Source organism: Erpetoichthys calabaricus, chromosome 12, assembly GCF_900747795.2.
Source record: "Erpetoichthys calabaricus chromosome 12, fErpCal1.3, whole genome shotgun sequence".
NCBI classification, from domain to species: domain Eukaryota; kingdom Metazoa; phylum Chordata; class Cladistia; order Polypteriformes; family Polypteridae; genus Erpetoichthys; species Erpetoichthys calabaricus.
In genome coordinates, this window is record NC_041405.2 from 13,355,924 (window position 1) to 13,376,002 (window position 20,079).

At 40.8% G+C, this 20,079-nt stretch overlaps 2 protein-coding genes across 2 annotated transcripts in view; both read right to left on the reverse strand.

Moving 5' to 3' along the window:
* Positions 1-1,162: 1,162 nt before the first annotated feature.
* LOC127529857 (neuropeptide B-like) lies at positions 1,163-3,972 on the reverse strand. The gene is made up of 2 exons (XM_051934906.1): positions 3,661-3,972; positions 1,163-1,300 (listed from the first exon to the last, which is right to left on the reverse strand). The coding sequence occupies exons 1-2, from the start codon at positions 3,970-3,972 to the stop codon at positions 1,163-1,165; spliced, it is 450 nt and encodes a 149-aa protein (XP_051790866.1).
* Positions 3,973-14,637: 10,665 nt separating this feature from the next.
* Positions 14,638-20,079, reverse strand: part of eif3d (eukaryotic translation initiation factor 3, subunit D) — a 28,710-nt gene continuing 23,268 nt past the window's right edge. The window contains exons 9-16 of the mRNA XM_051934441.1: positions 19,029-19,176; positions 18,685-18,815; positions 18,247-18,332; positions 17,680-17,809; positions 16,663-16,805; positions 16,096-16,288; positions 14,969-15,065; positions 14,638-14,789 (exon numbers count right to left, since the gene is read on the reverse strand). Coding sequence (XP_051790401.1) covers positions 14,776-14,789; positions 14,969-15,065; positions 16,096-16,288; positions 16,663-16,805; positions 17,680-17,809; positions 18,247-18,332; positions 18,685-18,815; positions 19,029-19,176 — 942 coding nt within the window. The 3' untranslated portion in view covers positions 14,638-14,775. The remainder of the gene's footprint in view (positions 14,790-14,968; positions 15,066-16,095; positions 16,289-16,662; positions 16,806-17,679; positions 17,810-18,246; positions 18,333-18,684; positions 18,816-19,028; positions 19,177-20,079) is intronic.

Here is a 20,079-nt window from a genome sequence, read left to right on the forward strand (position 1 = left end):
GGGGTGTGTGGCACTCCTGATATCTCAGCAAAAGGACGAAGGTCCAAGCCTTTAGAGTCCTGGTGCTTCCTTTCTTGCTATATGGTGGCGAGACATAGACGCTATCCAGTGACCTGAGAAGAAGACTGGGCTCCTTTGGTTTTGCGTCTCCTTGGGCACCAAAGGTTTGAGTTTGTGTTGCTCATGGAGTCCCGAATGAGGCACACTGCCTGCATTGTGAGGGAGCATCAGTTACGGCATTACAGCCATGTGGTGTGATTCTACGATGGGTGATCCTGGACATTGTTGAGGACTAGGCCAAGGGGACGCGCATGTAACACCTGGGAGCGGCAGATAGAGGGTCATTTCTGGAGGGTGGGACTGCCAACCAGGATCCCAAGCTGTTTTGTCGTGTGGTGGATGCGATGACGTGCTGTTCCAGTACAGGCTCCCCAACCTGACCTGACCTAACTGTAGTGGCTTAGAACTTGCTAGATGCTGGCACATGGAATGCATCTGGGTGCTCCGAAATGTATTTGTGTGTTCACAAATGATGCCATTCTGTAGTGGTGGCCGTTATTTTTTTTTATTAGGAAGAGGATAAATTAGAAAAGAACTCTTAGCGTTGCAAGTAAATCCATGCGCAATATAATTTGCCCGCCGTCCAGCACTAAGGAATGCTTTAATGAATGTATTATCTTAAGGGTTTAGATTCTATAAATGTTCACACTCCAGTCCCAGAATTCATTCCTGCCTAGACGTACGTACTACTGTGAATGATCTGGCTCCCCACTCTCCCACATTGGAATTAGCTGGAGTAGACTAAATTTTTCTTTATTATCCAACAACCCTCATCTCCTCTATTCATGTCTTTAAAATTTTATTTTTTGAGCATACACACATTTTTGAAACCACACAGTTTTTATAAATGAGACCCCTGGTCACCCCTACCCAGTTTCCATGACCTTTTACCCTGTCTGTTGTTAACGCGTAACGTTTCTCAAGTTCCATCCACCCTAATTAAGTACAAACCTCTCACCAGCATTCTGCAGTTCTGTAGTCAATGTGTTTATTAGGCAAATCTCCTCTGTGCCCCATGAAGCCCAGTTGACAAATCTTCACAGTATCAACACTCAAAACAGCACAAAGACAAAAGCCGTGACAGAGCGCTCAAGGTTCAGGCTCACACCCTTGGGTGCAAACAGTCGCCGACATCGGTGGAGATCCGCACGTCTGCTGTGCAGGTTTGGGAGTGCAGGTTGTCCCCGTCGATTGCCACGCAGCTGGTAGGGTGGAGCGTCAGATCTTTGAGGCAGAAATTCTGAAATTGCAACACAACAGATTGAGCTCAGCGTGAAACTAGAATCGTGAGGATTTCAAAAAGCAATTCACCTCATTCCCAATGTCGGGCGTGGACGTTTTAGTGTGTCGAAACATCTATTGCTGTTGGACAAGGGTGGATTTGGGTAAAAATGAGAAGAGCCTCAGTTCCCAAAACCCATACCAAGTCCTTCATTTATCAGTCCTCTTGGCTTCATCCTCTACCTCTGATTCAACACACTAAGTGCACCACTAATACGGTAACACTGGTTATAGCTTGCCTCTCCCTCTTTTCACTTCATTTACTTGTTCCTAATTTAAATCCACTTTGTATCCCCCTGATCTTCAGCACATGTCCTACACCAGGAGTTCCCAAACTCAATCCTGGGGGCCCTCCTGTGGCTGCAGGTTTTTGTTCCAACCAACTTCCATTTTTTCATTGGACTCTTACCCTAATTAAGTGAGTCGTTATTTCCCGGTTTCTGTGTTTTGGAGTCAATGTAGAAATTACAAACTAAGCTTGGTAGATTTTTATTAAAATGTAGTAAGCAGTTATTTGAGTAATATGGATTTATTTTTCGTAATTAACAGTATTTTCAAACTAATTTTCATTCTGCTTTTCCAGGTTTTCTGGTTATTTACTAATTAGCAGGTCTGACACTGAAGTCGTTGCTGCTTTCATCATCCTGGGTGTCTGCTGTGCTGGTGTCACAGTTAGGGTTAAATGAAGGGAGCAAACTACACAGGAAAAGGGGAAAACAACAAAAGAGAGTTAAGCATTTATAGCTTTAGAAAAAATAGAAATATTTCTAAATGTCTTGTAAAAACCATACTGTTGTTTTTCTGAAAGCAGAATAAGAGAAGAGTTAGCAATGGTGATGGACAGGTTGACAGACAAGAAAGCATATGACAGGGTGCCTCGAGAGGAGTTGTGGTATTGTATGAGGAAGTCGGGAGTGGCAGAGAAGTATGGAAGAGTTGTACAGGATATGTACGAGGGAAGTGTGACAGTGGTGAGGTCTGCGGTAGGAGTGACAGAGGTGGGATTACATCAGGGATCATCTCTGAGCCCTTTCTTATTTGCGATGGTGATGGACAGGTTGACAGACGAGATTAGACAGGAGTCCCCGTGGACTATGAGGTTTGCTGATGACATTGTGATCTGTAGCGATAGTAGGGAGCAGGTTGAGGAGACCCTGGAGAGGTGGAGATATGAGAGGAGAGGAATGAAGGTCAGTAGGAACAAGACAGAATACATATGTATAAATGAGATGGAGGACAGTGGAATGCTGAGGATGCAGGGAGTAGAGTTGTTGAAGGTTGATGAGTTTAAATACTTGATCAACAGTACAGAGTAGTGGGGATTGTGAAAGAGAGGTGAAGAAGAGAGTCCAGCCAGGGTGGAATGGGTGGAGAAGAGTGTCAGGAGTGATTTGTGAAAGACGGGTATCAGCAAGAGTGAAAGGGAAGGGCTACAGGACGGTAGTGAGACCAGCTATGTTATATGGGTTGGAGACGGTGGCACTGACCAGAAAGCAGGAGACAGCTGGAGGTGGCAGAGTTAAAGATGCTAAGATTTGCATTGGGTGTGACGAGGATGGACAGGATTAGGAATGAGGACATTAGAGGGTCAGCTCAAGGTTGGGAGACAGTCAGAGAGGCGAGATTGCGTTGGTTTGGACATGTGCAGAGGAGAGATGAGGGGTATATTGGGAGAAGGATGCTAAGGATAGAGCTGCCAGGGAAGAGGAAGGCCTAAGAGAAGGTTTATGAATGTGGTGAGAGAGGACATGCAGGTGATGGGTGCAACAGAACAAGATACAGAGGACAGAAAGATATGGAAGAAGATGATCCGCTGTGGCGACCCCTAACGGGAGCAGCCAGACGAAGAAAAGTAAGAGAAGAGTTGAAGACCAGCTAATTTTAATGAGATCAGTTGTTATCGATTTATTAAAACTGATTGTGAATCTGGTTGGAACAAAAACCTGTAGCCCCAGTGGGTTCTCAGGATAGAGTTTGGGAACCGCTGTCCTGTACCTTTTATATTCTCCATTATTTATTTATTTATTTTTTAAAATTCATAAGCTGTAATACCCATCCACATTGAACTCTGATATTCAGCACACACACACTCATAGATTTATGTAGGACCCCAGAGCCCCCAATCTGACCTCCTTAGTTGAGGTTTTCTCATTTTATAGCCTGCTTTCCCTCTTCTATCCCCTGGTTCATAATTTCAATAATAATCTCTTCTTCATAATCTCAATAATGATAATCACAATCTCTTGTTCAAACTGTCATCATTACAGCACAACACAATTTCTCCTATTCAAGAAGTTAAATCTTTTTATGTTGTCTTACCTTCTCTCGACCCCAGGGTAGCCCTTCAGTGGAGGAAACAGCGTGGATGAAGGAATCGGACTTCAGAAATTCTTCCGCTGGTTCCCAGTTAAGACTTTCATCCCCTTTGAATGGGGAGAGATCTGCTCCTTCGTCACTGCGCCCCCTTCGGTTCGCATGAGAGCGGCCAAGTCCCAGTAGAAGGCCGGACGCCCGGCCCACAGAGTAGGCACTGGGGCCAGAGGACTGCCGGTACCAAGCTTGAGCGACGGGTGGGCAAGGAGCAAAGACGGCAGTCAGGCCCAGCATGAGAGCGGCCGCTATCCAGTTCATCTTGGAAATGTGTGCTTGCTCTGCTTGAGAAGGGAATGATTAGATGCCAATGCGCTCTTCCTCCTTAAATATTCTGCAGTGCTGTGTCTCCTAAGACATGAATGGGGGAGTTGGGGTTTTAGACGGGATGAGGACATGTTGGCCAAACCTCTCTCCTCAACTGGAGACATCATTTATTCTCGGCCTATTTAGTACTCGCACATCCATTTGATTCTTATGACTCAGGTTTTAGTTTTATTGAAGCATCACTGGGGTTTAATTAGGAAACAATCAACCATTAGCCTTACTGTGTCACGTAAGATTGCAGGAGCTAATGTGTTGATCCAAATGAGCTAGGAGAATACCAAAGAGAGCAGCTGCTGCAAATTAAATGAAACAGATGATGATCTGAAAGGTTGAGTCAGAGTACATCGTCTTCTGACAAGTTTTATATTAATAGCTAGAGAAGAGATCCCCGTCACCGATCAGCTCCGCTGTTTTTGAACCCACTTAACCCAATTTGGAGGACCATCATGAGTCTTTAGTTGAGCCCTCGTCACCCTTAAGAAATTGCAAAGAGTCAACCATCATTAACGGTGGAAGACGTGATCCATTTCACCCATGAGGCCCATTGCATCCTAGATCATCGTGTACACATCGTATTGTCACGGGGATAGAGTAGTGAAATTTTACTTGTCTGTACTCAACATGCAACACCTCACTACCGCCTGGTGTCCCGATCAACAAGGACGCATTTTAATTGATGGAACAGAAAACACAAACCTGCTTACCCGCTGTACTCCTTTTTCCCCCTGTTACCATACCAATTGTTTAGTTGGTAGTATCTCTATGGCTTACTCCACAGCCATGAACTAATTTCCAAAACCCCATTTTCATTTTTTCTGGCCGGGCGATAAAAATTTATCACCCCACACTGAAACCGAAAAAAAATTGGGAGTGGTCTCCCCTTGACTTTCTCGTATACTCAGATATGGGGATGGATATTTGAGGAGTAAACTGCAAGACAATGGTTATATTTTTATATTATGTACATTAAAGAACCATCAACAACAAATCAAATTAATAATAGATTAGCAATAATCTGATCTCGGATAAACCTCATTGGCTAGGATACTGCCACTGCAGTAATATGATATTAATAATTAGTAACATATTAGATGCTTTATTAATCCCAAGGGAAAATTCACAATTATTAAACAATATTAAATATTAAACAATTATTATAAAAGTAAAGTTAAATAAAGCAGACTCTGCAGTTGCATGAATAAAAAAATGCCACTTCTAGTTCGTGGAAATAGCCCAAAGGTTGAAAGAAATTTATATTTTGTACCCAATACTTGAATGATATTTTCAGACTCGAGGAGGTCTAAAACGTAAAGATTCATCAAAATCTCGACATGGAAATATTGGACGATTACAATACTTCGATTACGAAAACGTCAGGGAGGTCTAAATCGAATCTTTCGACGATTACAATACTTTCCCTAAACTTCATATACGAGAAAGTAACAATGTGTAAGTCTGTCCAGTTTGTCATGTTACAGAGCATTAAACGTTGTGCATAGTTTGACCGTAGTTAACTGTAATAACTTAACATTTCAAGGAGAGTAAAGGGATACGTGACTGCATTATCATGAATTTTGTGAGACTTACCTGGAACGTTTATTGGGGTTGTCTACTCTTGCCCTTGAAGATTAACTCGTACATATACCGTAGATACCGCATAGCGATCCTAGCCAGACAGAGTCTCGAGTGGTGACAGTTGCCAGTCACTCCAGAATATTCTACACAGGACACAGCTACACACGCATACTTATAGAAGTTCTAGCAAAACAAACTCTCCAGTGGTGCCAATTGCCCGTCACCTCGCAATATTCTGTTTAAGATTCTCTATATAGGGATAAAAAAAATGTAAAAGCAAAACACTTTTGGTTACAAGCAGCTTATAACAACACTATGACTTACTTTTAACTCCGTTGATCTCATCATTGAGGAGTGACCACAGTAGCCTTGATAAACCCTGTGAATGAGACGGTAGCCATCTAACTCACACTTGGCACCCATTTATTATTTCAATCGCTCAAGAGAAAAGACAAAAAAATAGAAAATTTAAAAGCAACTTGATATTTCTTAATGTATCACAATCCCTAATGGAAGAAAATTATAAAAGTACTAGCCAAGTGCGCCCAACTACGTTGCGCGTGTTAAAGTTGTCTGTGAAGGGCTCCCTGTTTAAACGCGGCTGCCAGTCATGAACTGGGCCCTTCGTCGCACAGCATTATGATTTTTTATAAGAGAAACAAAATTACAAAACAAAACCCTTGGACATTGATTCGATAGGAACGGCCTACTCGGAATCACTGTCCGAATAGTAATTATGTGGTGGTGTAGGAGCATTTCTGCTTCTCTCCGTTCACAGTCCGTCTCATTTTCACGACGCTGTTGTTTCCTCTCACAATCTTAACCTTTCTCCAATCTCACAGGTTGCTTTGTGGCAATTCAAAGAGTAAGAAAGAACCAATGCTTCTTTCTTGAACTCCAAACGCCGACTGATGGAAAAATCACAAAAGTGTGTCCGACTTATATACTCTGACTGCCGACTCCAAGAAGCGGGTGAACATTCGATTTGGATGAAGTGCTGCCAACGACGGTTGATAGAAACACAAAAAACCACAGTCTCGACAACGAAGCAGGTGTCGACGCCAGATCTAAACACAAAGAGTGCTATCGACGGTGTTCGTAAAGAAAAGTAACAACCAAGGCAGTGTCAGGGGTACCTGAATTCATGGACAAACAAAAATCAAGATCCAAATGAAGATTATTAGTTAATTTAAAGCACAACAATTTGTTTAGTTTGAATGTCTGTGTTTTGAGGTGTGACTGGAGTACTACAGTCTTCAGTAGTATAAGCCTGGAGGAGATTCTTGATTCTTAATGCAATGCCTATGTTTTAGCTGTCTCTCTACTGCCATCTAGTGCTTCTAATTCATTTGCAGACAAACAAAGATCAAGATCCAAATGAAGATTATATATAGAGATTGTAAAGTCTGGATATAAACAGTCTTAGAAAAGCTTACTGAAAATCAGAAACGTCGAGGGGTGATGCTGTCCTAGGGGGGGCTTTTGGTTTAGGGATCGGTGTTTTGTCCACAAGTTACGTTTTCCGATGTCCAAATTAGGCGTTCACCCTTCTGTCGTTGCTTTTTCTTCTATGGTGATGCCTCAGACATTGGGACAAGATTGCTAATCAAATTTCTGCAATGACAAATAATTCTAATCAAAGTGTTTGATCTTTTAAGCACCTCCGCACTCCCTGATTCAATAATTCCTTGTCCTATGGCATCCATCCATTCGCAGGCTGTAAATGAATTAAAACGGGTTCTGTGCCGCTGTGACGTGTACAATCCTTCTTTTTCTCTTCATCATTTAAGTAAGTTGTAAACCAGTTAACGCAGATGAATACAACACAGGAAAAACGTACAAAAAAACATGTTGGCAACGCCTGCAATTGAAGTTCTGGTTTGTTTGATCATTTTTGGGGTCACTCTTGTAGTGTGAAAAATCGTCAATTTTTAAGTGTTTATATTAAAGTTTAATTATTTTGCTCACTTTGATATCCGTTACTCACTCCCCGTTTGTGGGAGGAATGACCAAGAAAAACTGATTTTCATGGGAAACGGATAACCTAAAAGCCTTGATCTCCAGTGGGCATTAATGGAGACTCAACTTCCAAACTGCGAACAATATCCTTGAAAGACAATCTCAGAATACTTATGTCACATAATCTATACTTGTATAGGGTTACGTGAACAACGTCCCAAATGCGCTCCGGCCAAAACATCGTCAAGGATTTGACAAGTGCAGCTCCATACTTTCTCTAGTAGATCTCGGAAGAAAGTCAGGAGTGGTAAAGTTCAACAGGTTTGGATGTAGCAGATGTTGGCAACAAATTTCTGAGCCAGTTTTTCTCCTTATGTGCGTCGTGGTGGATGTTCACCACAAGCTACGTTTTCTTGCTGCTGAATACCACCATTAGATAGCTAAACCAATGGGTTGTTTGCTTCCTTAGTGAAGTCAAGTGGTTGAACCAATGCAGCAGCACACGCTCTTACTGACGAGTAGCACCGTATAACATGAGCACTCTAAGAGTGATGGCATAAATAGTCTGATACTGTAGGTTTGGATATGGTGGATGAGCTTGTGAAGCACAATAGTCCTCTACTGTGGTAGAGGTAGATATGTTCAGATGATTGCCACACTGGTGGCAACATTCCCTTTCTAACTGGGAAAAGACCTCAAGGGGCTATGGGCCCAGTATGACTCTACATTAAGGAGAAAGACATAATGGGGTTACAGGCCCAGTATGACAGTACACTAACAGGAAAGATCTCACAGAGCTGCTGGCCTAGTATGATTTCACATTAGGAGGAAGGAGCTAAGGGGGCTAATGGCCCAGTAGGACTCTACACTTTGTTTCTAGTGAGTATCTGAATTGAGCAACTGGAACAGTGCAGAATTTTGTGGGTGATCTTCTGTAATTGCTGTGGGACTGATGGATCACTTGTTAAATGGTGTTGATGTGCCAAAGGCGTTCCTGTCATTTTGTTAATCTCGCTCTGGAAAGGGTTAAGAGCCAGCAGTTTGACAATGGCAGCGAACACCTGCACCACATTAGATCGGAGGCCCGCTCGTTGAAGCTTTGCGTCGTTAAGAGGTATAATCCATTACTATTACAGAGCAATTTGCCCCCCCACCCTCACTCCAAAACTTCTGCTAATGAGTCCCTTCAATTACAGTCTGCCCAGTGCATAATGGTTTTCGAAGATGGAAGCGCCATTGTGCCGTGCTGTATCCTAAGTGAGTCCTCCCATTTCCACTGATGCACATTTTTAGGGTAATTAGTGATACGAAAATGGCTTTGTTAGAGTCGGGCAGTGTGTGTGTGAACTGCAATGGGTGGCTTTCCGTTTCATTCAATAATGGTGCTGCTAGGTTTGGCTTCAACTCTCTGTAGGCCTGTGTTGGGTGGGGAACAAAAGGGAGGCTCAGAATATTTAGGGAGATTCAAAAAGAACCAAAAAATGTATTAAAGAAGTATCTTACAAACATACAAGAAAGCACCAGATTGTAGAGTTACCCCTGATTTTTTTTTTTTTTTTAATCCAGAGTTGGGTGTTTGAGGAAATGATGCAACATATTGGGTCTGAGTTGGCATCTCGAGTTTGATGTGCAGTCCATCCACCGTATCTGTGGACTCCACCAACCATACATTGAAAATACAAAAAGCCAGAAAGCCCCCATAAGAAGAACCTGAACAGGCCAAGCACAACGCTGAATCCACGCGAATGAAGTGACCTGAAGTCCTAACCCTGCTGCAGCCTCCTTCCCACTCTTCGGTTGGACAGCTCTCCTCCCATAAAGCCTGCTCCACCAATCTCCCATCAACTCTTTTCTACATGGCCCCTGATTTCAGGACACCATAATAGATAGATAATGTTTCAATTTTTAATTTTTGGCAGTCTGGAAGAAGGTTCACGGGGCTTTGTCTGCACACAGCTACAAAACTGGTTTGATGAGCACGACCTCCGAACAGCCGGACCTAAACCTCCTGAGCACCTGCGGGACGAGTCGAAGAGTGGACCTCGAAATGTGAAGGCCCCGGAGAGATTCTGTATGGCGGGATGGCCTCGCATCTCTTGCCATGTGTTGTCCAACCTTACAAAGCATTAGAGGATAAGGATATATGATTGTGGTGCACATATTTGTTTTAAATTAATTTTGATTTATTTTACTTCAATTAAAGATTAGATTTTTGTTAATATTTTGAAAGAAAGATCAATAAGTTAAAAGGGCATTTTTCACTGCTCATTTTGTTTATATGCCATGGGTACCAATCTTGGTGTGTGCAGTGCCCTCCGCTAAGTCTACCAAAGAAAAGAGAACATTAATGCAACATCCCCAAATACAGTGCATCCGGAAAGTATTCACAGCGCATCACTTTTTCCACATTTTGTTATGTTACAGCCTTATTCCAAAATGGATTAAATTCATTTTTTTCCTCAGAATTCTACACACAACACCCCATAATGACAACGTGAAAAAAGTTTACTTGAGATTTTTGCAAATTTATTAAAAATAAAATCCCATGTCCATAAGTATTCACAGCCGTTGCTCAATACTTTGTCGATGCACCATTGGCAGCAATTACAGCCACAAGTCTTTTTGAATATGATGCCACAAGCTTGGCACACCTATCCTTGGCCAGTTTCGCCCATTCCTCTTTGCAGCACCTCTCAAGCTCCATCAGGTTGGATGGGAAGCGTCGGTGCACAGCCATTTTAAGATCTCTCCAGAGATGTTCAATCAGATTCAAGTCTGGGCTCTGGCTGGGCCACTCAAGGACATTCACAGAGTTGTCCTGAAGCCACTCCTTTGATATCTTGGCTGTGTGTTTAGGGTCGTTGTCCCGCTGAAAGATGAACCATCGCCCCAGTCTGAGGTCGAGCGCGCTGGAGCAGGTTTTCATCCAGGATGTCTCTGTACATTGCTGCAGTCATCTTTCCCTTTATCCTGACTAGTCTCCCAGTTTGTGCCGCTGAAAAACATCCCCACAGCATGATGCTGCCACCACCATGCTTCACTGTAGGGATGGTGCCTGGTGATGAGCGGTGCCTGGTTTCCTCCAAACGTGACACCAGGCATTCACACCAAAGAGTTCAATCTTTGCCTCATCAGACCAGAGAATTTTCTTTCTCATGGTCTGAGAGTCCTTCAGGTGCCCTTTGGCAAACTCCAGGAGGGCTGCCATGTGCCTTTTACTAAGGAGTGGCTTCCGTCTGGCCACTCTACCATACAGGCCTGATTGGTGGATTGCTGCAGAGATGGTTGTCCTTCTGGAAGGTTCTCCTCTCTCCACAGAAGACCTCTGGAGCTCTGACAGAGTGACCATCGGGTTCTTGGTCACCTCCCTGACTAAGGCCCTTCTCCCCCGATCGCTCAGTTTAGATGGCCGGCCAGCTCTAGGAAGAGTCCTGGTGGTTTCGAACTTCTTCCACTTACGGATGATGGAGGCCACTGTGCTCATTGGGACCTTCAAAGCAGCAGAAATTTTTCTGTAACCTTCCCCAGATATGTGCCTCGATACAATCCTGTCTCGGAGGTCTACAGACAATTCTTTTGACTTCATGCTTGGTTTGTGCTCTGACATGAACTGTCAAATGTGACCTTCTATAGACAGGTGTGTGCCTTTCCAAATCATGTCCAGTCAACTGAATTTACCACAGGTGGACTCCAATGAAGCTGCAGAAACATCTCAAGGATGATCAGGAGAAACAGGATGCACCTGAGGTCGATTTCAAGGTTCATGGCAAAGGCTGTGAATACTTATGGACATGGGATTTCTCAGTTGTTTTATTTTTAATAAATTTGCAAAAACCTCAAGTAAACTTTTTTCATGTTGTCATTATGGGGTGTTGTGTGTAGAATTCTGAGGAAAAAAATGAATTGAATCCATTTTGGAATAAGGCTGTAACATAACAAAATGTGGAAAAAGTGATGCGCTGTGAATACTTTCCGGATGCAATGTATTTAAGCCGTAGCTCAGCCAGCTGAACAACACAAGCAGCCCCGGCTCAGCTGAGCAAGTAGGCCTCCCGACTTCTATGTTGCGTCTGCCAGGACATCGGAAGGCCAGGCGTGCTTTCCTGTCCCATTACAACTGTATTTGGAACAGGTGGTGGTCTCTCATCTCTCAATTAAACTTTGACTCTAAACTTTCCAATGAAGGATTGCTGTTAAAGACCACGGCAAACGGGATCTCCTAACCTGAGGTGCCCAGACAAGCAGACCTCCAATGGTGGGGTCACAGGAGGAGATGATCAGCTCATTTTGTTCCTTGACACGTTTGTGAGTCCGAGTAATCTAATTTTAATCGATATGCGGGGGCAGGCAAGACACTAATATAATGCTACATCTTAATGACTGACCACACTTTAACCAAAGTAAAATAAACAGGTGTCTGCATTCTAAAATGAAGAGCTACTCATTAATGCTATTACAAGCCGAAAAAAGCACTTAGAATATGAAGTTAGCTGGGGACTTGCAAATGGCACCTCCAGCAAAGAGGCCAATCAATCATCATGATGCGCAGCTGCATCGGCCACCCAAGGCGGGCACCATGTGCGTCATTACTGGGACGGAGATGAATGTCTTTAGAAGCGTGGAGCAGCTCCTCCGTGGCTAAGGACTGCATCTCTCGTACGATTAACATCATGGGGGTGAGCGGTGCAAGACGCCTGCAGTACCCTTTATTGAGGAAATTGCTCAGATTAATCTGATGGTCAAAAGAATAAAGCCATACAATCACAAACTATTTTTTAAAAGTACAGAATTTTAGTGCCCAACAATCCTGGTGAGGCTCCTAGAATATCAACAGACTCCACAATCTGCAGTGGAAGCAGTCCAGCGTCACAGATAAAGTTGACACCTCAACCTCCACCCATGATTCACTATTGCACCCCACTCAAGTCAATTAATAAGCCTTTAGTGCAACTGTGAAAAAAATAGTCTAAGAAAATACCTGTAAAAAAAAAAATAAACATGACAGAATGGCATCAGCCAAAAATCTAATAATAGTAAATAACATGCAGCCGTATTTGAGCTCCTTCCAAAACAACACTGAAAATATCAAATCAAGACTGACGGTGTAGCCAGCAAATCAGCTTGCAGTCTTGTGGTGAGAGACTTTTATTTCTTTAGTATCATAAAAAAATTTATGAAAGTTAAAATTTCCACAAAAAGTGAAACTAATTGAAAGTGCTGTGCCATAACAAACGTTGCTAACATTGAGCAAGATGATCACCAACAACATCGAGCCAGTCAGACATGTGAGATGACAACAAGGAGAACATGTGCACTCCCACACAAAGGAACGAGAACAAAGGGCACTTGCTAGGAGTCTCCAGCACTGCCTACTGTGCCACCACACAGCTATTGCTAACACTACAGGGTGGCACGTAAAAAAAGCATCAATGTCTTTAAAGGCATTATTCATAACTTGCCGAAGTATCAGGCGTAGTCTACATCTATCTGCATAAAGGGTTCAAGGTAAGAAATCAAATACTTCACATTTTAATTGTTGAGCATTTTGTTATTGCTGGCTGAAATGAAAGTCCCAAGTGTCATCTCTCAAAACTTTATACACACTGATAAGAGCGTCCCATCAGTTCTAGCACACTCCTGCTGCCTGATGGGTATTGTAGTCCCTGAATCAGCATTGCTTTATGGGTTGCCTCTGCCAAGCTTAACTCATTGCATTTGTTAGCCTGTATGATTACTTCACGTAATGTCAAAGCTACTGCTATAAAACTCACCTGCAAGTGTTTCCAAGTTACATTCCCAATGCAATGGTTGTCTTGAGGATTTTCCACCATTGAGTCCATCCACTTCTATAGTACGAAGCTCAGCAGTATTACCAACTGCAAACGTAAAGAATGACTAAGCTATGAACAAAAGTAAAAATGGCAGATCTCCATACAAGAGCAAGGTAATCATTTAGAAACTAGACGTTAAGCCCGTTACAATAACGGGCGCTAGAACAGTAGTCCATAAACATTAGTAGGAACAGTCTATATTACAGGTAAATTGCAAGGGACCTTTTACCTCATTATATTTATTCCGTAAAATGCCTGTAATTTTCTCTGACAGTAATACTGGCTTTGCTGTCCGTAATATGCATTTAATTTTCTGTCACAACAGTGGGCAATCAGCAGATTCTCCCCAGCAACTGATGTAATGTGCGCGAAAATAAATCTACTTTTAAAAGTCATTGTATTGTAATATCATGAAAATTAGTATATTTAGGAAAACCTCTTCAATGTCTGACACTTCACACTTTACCGGGCCAAGCTTCTTAATCGCAAATCTGACATCCTCAGAGTGAACACTTGCACAACAATGGGGAAGCTGGTCTCTGCGTCTCAGTACCCGATTGGATTTTGAGTGTTTTATGTTTTAGGTCTTACCTCATTTACCGAAATCCGATTGGATCGGCCGTGCAATATTTTATAGGTCCCGCCCTCTGTCTTGTGTGAGGCGTCAGGCGGCCTTTGAAGCATCGCACCATGCCCCGCACATGCGCACTTTACCAGAAGAGACACACACACGGACACTGGACGCACACAGGGGTTTTATTAAAGACGATGTGCAGGAAGGAAAACAACTTCACAGCATCAGCAAGAAAAACTACTGCGGATGGAGAGGATACTGTGAGAAGAGCAGAGCACACTGGGATTACTGCTCTTCAGCTTAGGAAATTAAATTCAAACAAGAAAACTGAAAATGGTCAAAGCAGCACATTGATAAATTACATAACGAAAGATTCCCAGCAGCCTGTGGGCCAAAGGAACACTTTTCTCGAGATTACCTGTACTTACCAAGTTTAGGCCAATTTAAGTTGGCACCTAGCATCATAATGTGATGCACCACAGCCTCAGAAACTCACCATTTGTCTGTTTTAAGGAATACCTGGCTGTACTTGTTCAGGCCCCAAATCAAATTCATTTGAAACCCATAGGCATGTACTGCACATAAGCAAATAATGTACTGCGTATTTTTAAATGTACTTAAAATATCTTTGTGATAATCTAACAAAAAAGAAAAAGACTCTTCATGTGATGATAAGTTTATTTCTCAAAATAGAGTTTTTGTTGGTCTTTTTGCTGTTGGTGTCAGACTGGCCAGTCCTCGTTTCATCAGTGCTACCCTGGTGATGCATCACTTTAGTCTTTCTGCTGATGAAGGTGATCAGTTTTCCTCATCTGCAGAGATATGCATAAGCATATAGAGATTAATTATATTAGGAATTGATTTACTTTTAAAGCGTATTTATGCATAAATATTACTGACATTTGCATAATCAGTCATTTGATTCCAACTTAAGTGCATGCCAATAAAACCAGTTTGAAAACAAAAAAGAAACTTTAATGTTGATGCTGACCTTCATCTTCTTCATCCTCTTCCTCTTCATCTTCTTCATCCTCTTCTTCCTCAGAGCTGAAGGTTCCATCAGGCAAGCTGTAGATACGGATAACTTGCTGTTGGGGTTGAATAAACATTGAGACAGTTAAGTTTTAGGGTAACAAAAGTGTCTGCTCATAAAGTAACAAGGACACTAATTAAAAAGTTTCTTGTCAACAATCAGTGGAAAAATAAATAAAGGCACACAAATACATACATACATAAATAAATAAAGCAAATTTGCTTCTTTCAGATTATTAGGTGCATACTGCTTGAATGATGCACATTAAGATCTGTGGCTCTCAGAAAAATGTCACAAGCCATTATAAAAAAAACACACAACAGCCCCTCTTTGCTGACAATCAGGGGGCTGCTGTGCTTTTTATCTCCTTTTGCCCTGCTTTTAGCCCCTTTAATCAGCTTATACAACATTTTTTATTATGTTAAGCTGCTGCAATTCTGTTAGAGTGACCATCCTCGTCTAGTTCTGGAAGTAATTGGACTACCAAGATCCCTGTGCTATTTTTAAAATTGTGTTCCCAGTTGTTGGCCAACCTTGTATTTTTCTTGCTACTCGCTCAAATGTATTTTATACATAATGATTTTTTCCAAAGTTGTTTTGCATGTAGGCATCTGGTGAAAAATAATGATGAACCACTCACATGACATTAAACACAGTCAAATGTTTTGTGATATTTTAGGTCTTCAATATCCAATTTTTCAGTTATGAGGAGTTTAAAGACTGGAGTGTTAAAAGCCTATTTACTTGTTTAACCGAAAGAGAAGATCTGCAGATGATCCTGAATTTAACAATGAAAAGGCTGCAATTTCTCAATGAACAGAATTATGATTGCTTCAAAAGTTATACAGCCAAAAAGCATAATTAGGTGGGTCCTGGAAGTGATGCAAAAACACCCAATTGCCACAAAGAAAAGTAAGCCAGTTCTTACACATTCAGTCAAGTTTTGTTTCTATGAATGTTTTTTAATATATGCAAACCACATTTCACTAGTGAATTTCATTCTGACTCTTGGTAACTCTCCCAGAGTATCAAGTGTCAGCCAGGAGTAAGAATATGTACATCTATGTTAAGAGATACACACAAACCTTGTTGGGATCCTTAAGTATCAGATATTTGCCCTCATCCAACTTCATGCATATGTCAATGACACAACGCAAGATGCCCCAGGCGTTCTCCATACTGAGGTTGATTTGACTGGCAAACTCATTTGGCTTGAACTGCTGTGTTCCCAGGATTACATGGCGGGCAGAGTCTTTTACATGGTAACGAGACACATACCTGCAAGATGACAAGTGAAGCCAAGAGTTTTGTAGTAATGACCACAATATGAATATAAAAAAAAAAATACTGATTGAGGTGTATGATGTTTTCAGATCTCTTTCAAAAGATCTGTAAAATAAAGATTTATAACACACAACTACACCACAAAGCTACACACATTTAAAATAATACATACTGGTTAAAGGCTAATAAATACTCAAGCTTAACGCCAATGGCAAAATAATGGACTTAACCTCAATGCTGGTAAGTGTAATGTTACAATACAGCTTGAAAAAAGTCTGCTGCACCAATATTAGGTACAGAACAAAAATGTGATTTATTAATAAAATATAATGACTGGGACTTGTGAAAATGACAAGCTCTCTTCTTACCCCAGCTTTAGATACTCTGAGCCACCTAACATGGCACAGCAGGTCCAGCGTGCTAGCTTGTAGCTGTTGTTCTTCAACTCAGTGGCCAGTACGGCGCCCCTCTGGGAGTCCAGTTTCTGACGCCAGTCAACACCATTACAATGCTGCAAATACATTTGGAAAGATGGGAAAGAAAAAAGAAAAAAAAACCCTGAAATTTTATATTTACCTTTTCTCAAGCGAATGTTAAAAATTACAATAACGGCTTGCAGATAAAAGGCACACCCTTGGGGTGAGTTTTGCATTATTTAAATTTTAACGATCAGTCTCCACTTGACAAAACAAAGCAAAGTTTTAACAATGTGACCTTCATGCTCTACAAAAGCAGAACAGATTTCTCTATAGCACAGCTACACAGAAACCATGTAGACTCATTTTTACTTTGATATTCTTTAATTTGAGGAAGATGAAAAAAACAGAAGTATCATTATCGCAACAAACAACTTTGTCTTTTTTTTTTTTAAAGAATGTTGCGATTTGTAATTTGTTTTGTATTTATTCAAAAAGATCAACAATGCCACATATACGTTCATTCAGCAATTCAAAAAAAGTGACAGCAAGTTTCTAATGGATAAGTAAGCAGCAGTAAATATGCAAAAACAATGCCCTTTGTCAATGCCTCACTGTTCTAAATTTATGTTTTTAAAATGCGTTTTTACATGCAGGACAAAATGTATCCACTGCATTATGGAGACTTCTGTTTAAACGATGCTGTTGATTCACCTTTGGATCTGGCAATGCTGTTGGCTGCTGTGTCTTAAACAGCTGTAAGAAACCATGTGTGATATCGGGGAGTACTGCTTTTCTTTTGTGAAAAAAAATGTGCAGATAAGCAATTATTATAACATAGGCAACTATTAAAATAAATATTACATACTTCCACACATTTGTAAATATATATTTTACCAGACATTTAACCTCAAATAGATCCTGGATGTTCACCTGGAAATCTGTATTAAGAATATATCTAAAGCATACCCTAGAGTCCCACTCATTGAGCGTCTTTACGTTGATGAAGGACACTTCTCCATTGGCCCCAGTCATCACTCCATCATGCTCACAACGGACAATAAGGTCAATGTCATCTCCAAGCTTCCACCGGCGATACCTGAAAAAAAGCATGGAACCTGGAATTAATTTATATGTGAAACAAAATGCACTAATGGTGAAAAAGAAAATTGGGTTAGAAAATATATTTTTTGCATTAATTAGGCCATAAAGTCCCTATATTTTTAATAGTATTTCCCAACTAGGTGAGGCAGGTATTAAGTCATGAAGTTCTGAAATGGATTCATGGCATGACCTAAATATTCATGAAATAAACCTATAAAAGGAAAGTTTAAAACAAAGCACGACTCATTAGCCACAGGTAAGGAACAGTGGAGGTTGCCAACTCGGAGCCACCAGATTTACTAGAAGGAATTTAGGAATTTTAATATTCCAACAACACCAACAATACAATTCCAACAACAATGTCAGTCCTGACATTAAAATGCCACACAGTGAAAAATGTAACATTTATACAACAGTAATCAAGTCACTTACCTGTAAGCCACAGAAGCAACTTCATTCTTGTCCATATCCTCTTCCACAAATGGATTGGTATTTGGAAACTTGTACCTTTCTCCACCCTGGCAAAAAAAATGGAAAACACAGGATACACCTTAGCATTTTACAAAGAGGTAACAACTACCAAATTGATCCAATCCGCAGGGGATTTCTTTGATGCTGTTCTTCCACCAGAGGATGACTTCTGAATATGTCATAATTAAAATATAGCAAGGACCATATCTGATAAACACACAGTTTCCTTAACACCTGGGTTGCTGAGGGGACAGGTGCATGCAGTGAATTTATAACTGCTTTTAAAATAAGTCTATAATAACGATAACATAACAATGCAATCGGCCCAGTGGGAACCCTTAAAAACTTTATGGGTAAATGAGCGTGCAATTCTCAAGATAGTAAAGCTTGTGGACTCACCAATTTGAGGCACTGCTGAGAAAAGTTGTGGTTAATGTATGTGGCTTCCATAGCCAAGTTTCGAGGAGAATTGAAGGAGTTTCCCTCATCCTGGGGGGGCTCATTGGCAGTTTCACTGACTGTCAGAAGGTCTGAATAATAAGATGAGAAAAAAACAGAAATAAACATTTCAGGTTATTGACTTTTGATGACTTTTCTTTTAGTTCTACATTCTCTGCACTCTTAACTCCACTCAAAGGTAAAATGTCACTCCAGAGTTTGAAACTTAACATGTTCACCATTCTCTTCAATGTTTTTAAATACTTGAAATCATAACTAATTTGATTAGATTCTCTCATACTCACCAAAATCAGAGGAGTCCCTTTTATCAAAGAAAAGCTTGTTGCCAACCCTCTGAACAATTATGTCCCAGGAATACACTGATCTGGTGCAGCACATAAGCGTGGCTAAGATTGCATCTGTAGCAAACACATTTCCTTGAGTCTTGGCCAGCTGAAATAAAATAAATAACAATTGGAATATAATCTGTGTGTCTGCAACAGCGAAGAATGCTGGGACTGATAAATGTATCAGTAAGTGCTTCAATGCAAACAGTAAAGACAAGAAAATGTACAAAAACGATAACATCACCAAAAAAAAAAAAGTAACAAAGATTACAAATTTTCTTTTGTAAACTTACAGTATATTGATGGCAAAACCTAGCCTTTTATTAGTATATAGTAAGAGCAGTTTCTCAGTCAAAAGACTAATCTGGTCTCTTAACTACAGGCGCTTGCCACCTAGATCTGAAATTTAAATAAGCATTTTTATTTAGTTTCCCAAAAAGATTAAAAGCTTTTTCTGATCATGTGGTAATATTTTGTGAAAGGAAGTAGAGATGGCTATACAGCCTAAAATCACCCAACAGTGTAACTATATTTTTCTGATGTTAAAGCTATTCCTCATAGCATTTATGTTGCACATTTTCATAAACTTTCAACAAAAGTACAAGTACAAAACTAGACAGATGGTAACTTTTTGCTAGAGACTACCTGTACAGGAATTGTACAACTTGTTGAAAATGTCATGTAAGGCCACAAAAGGCTTATTTTTTTCCAGTTAGCCTATTGTCATCACTGTTCAATGTCTCAGGTTGTTTTTTTATCTTTAGAGTTTGGCTCTTTGGTGGCAGTCTACATTTCTAAAAGTTAATGTTCCAAAAAAGCAATAAAGCTTGCAACTAGTGTAAAGAGCTGGGCTGGTATCTTTATTATTTAAGGACTACATTCTATTTGTGTGACAGTTTATCATTTGTACAACTTATTCTTTTAATTTAGCCTCATTAACATGCTTGCTTAGACTCTGAGCTCATCACAGTTTGTTTCTCTGGCTCTAAACCAATAAACCCATTAGCAA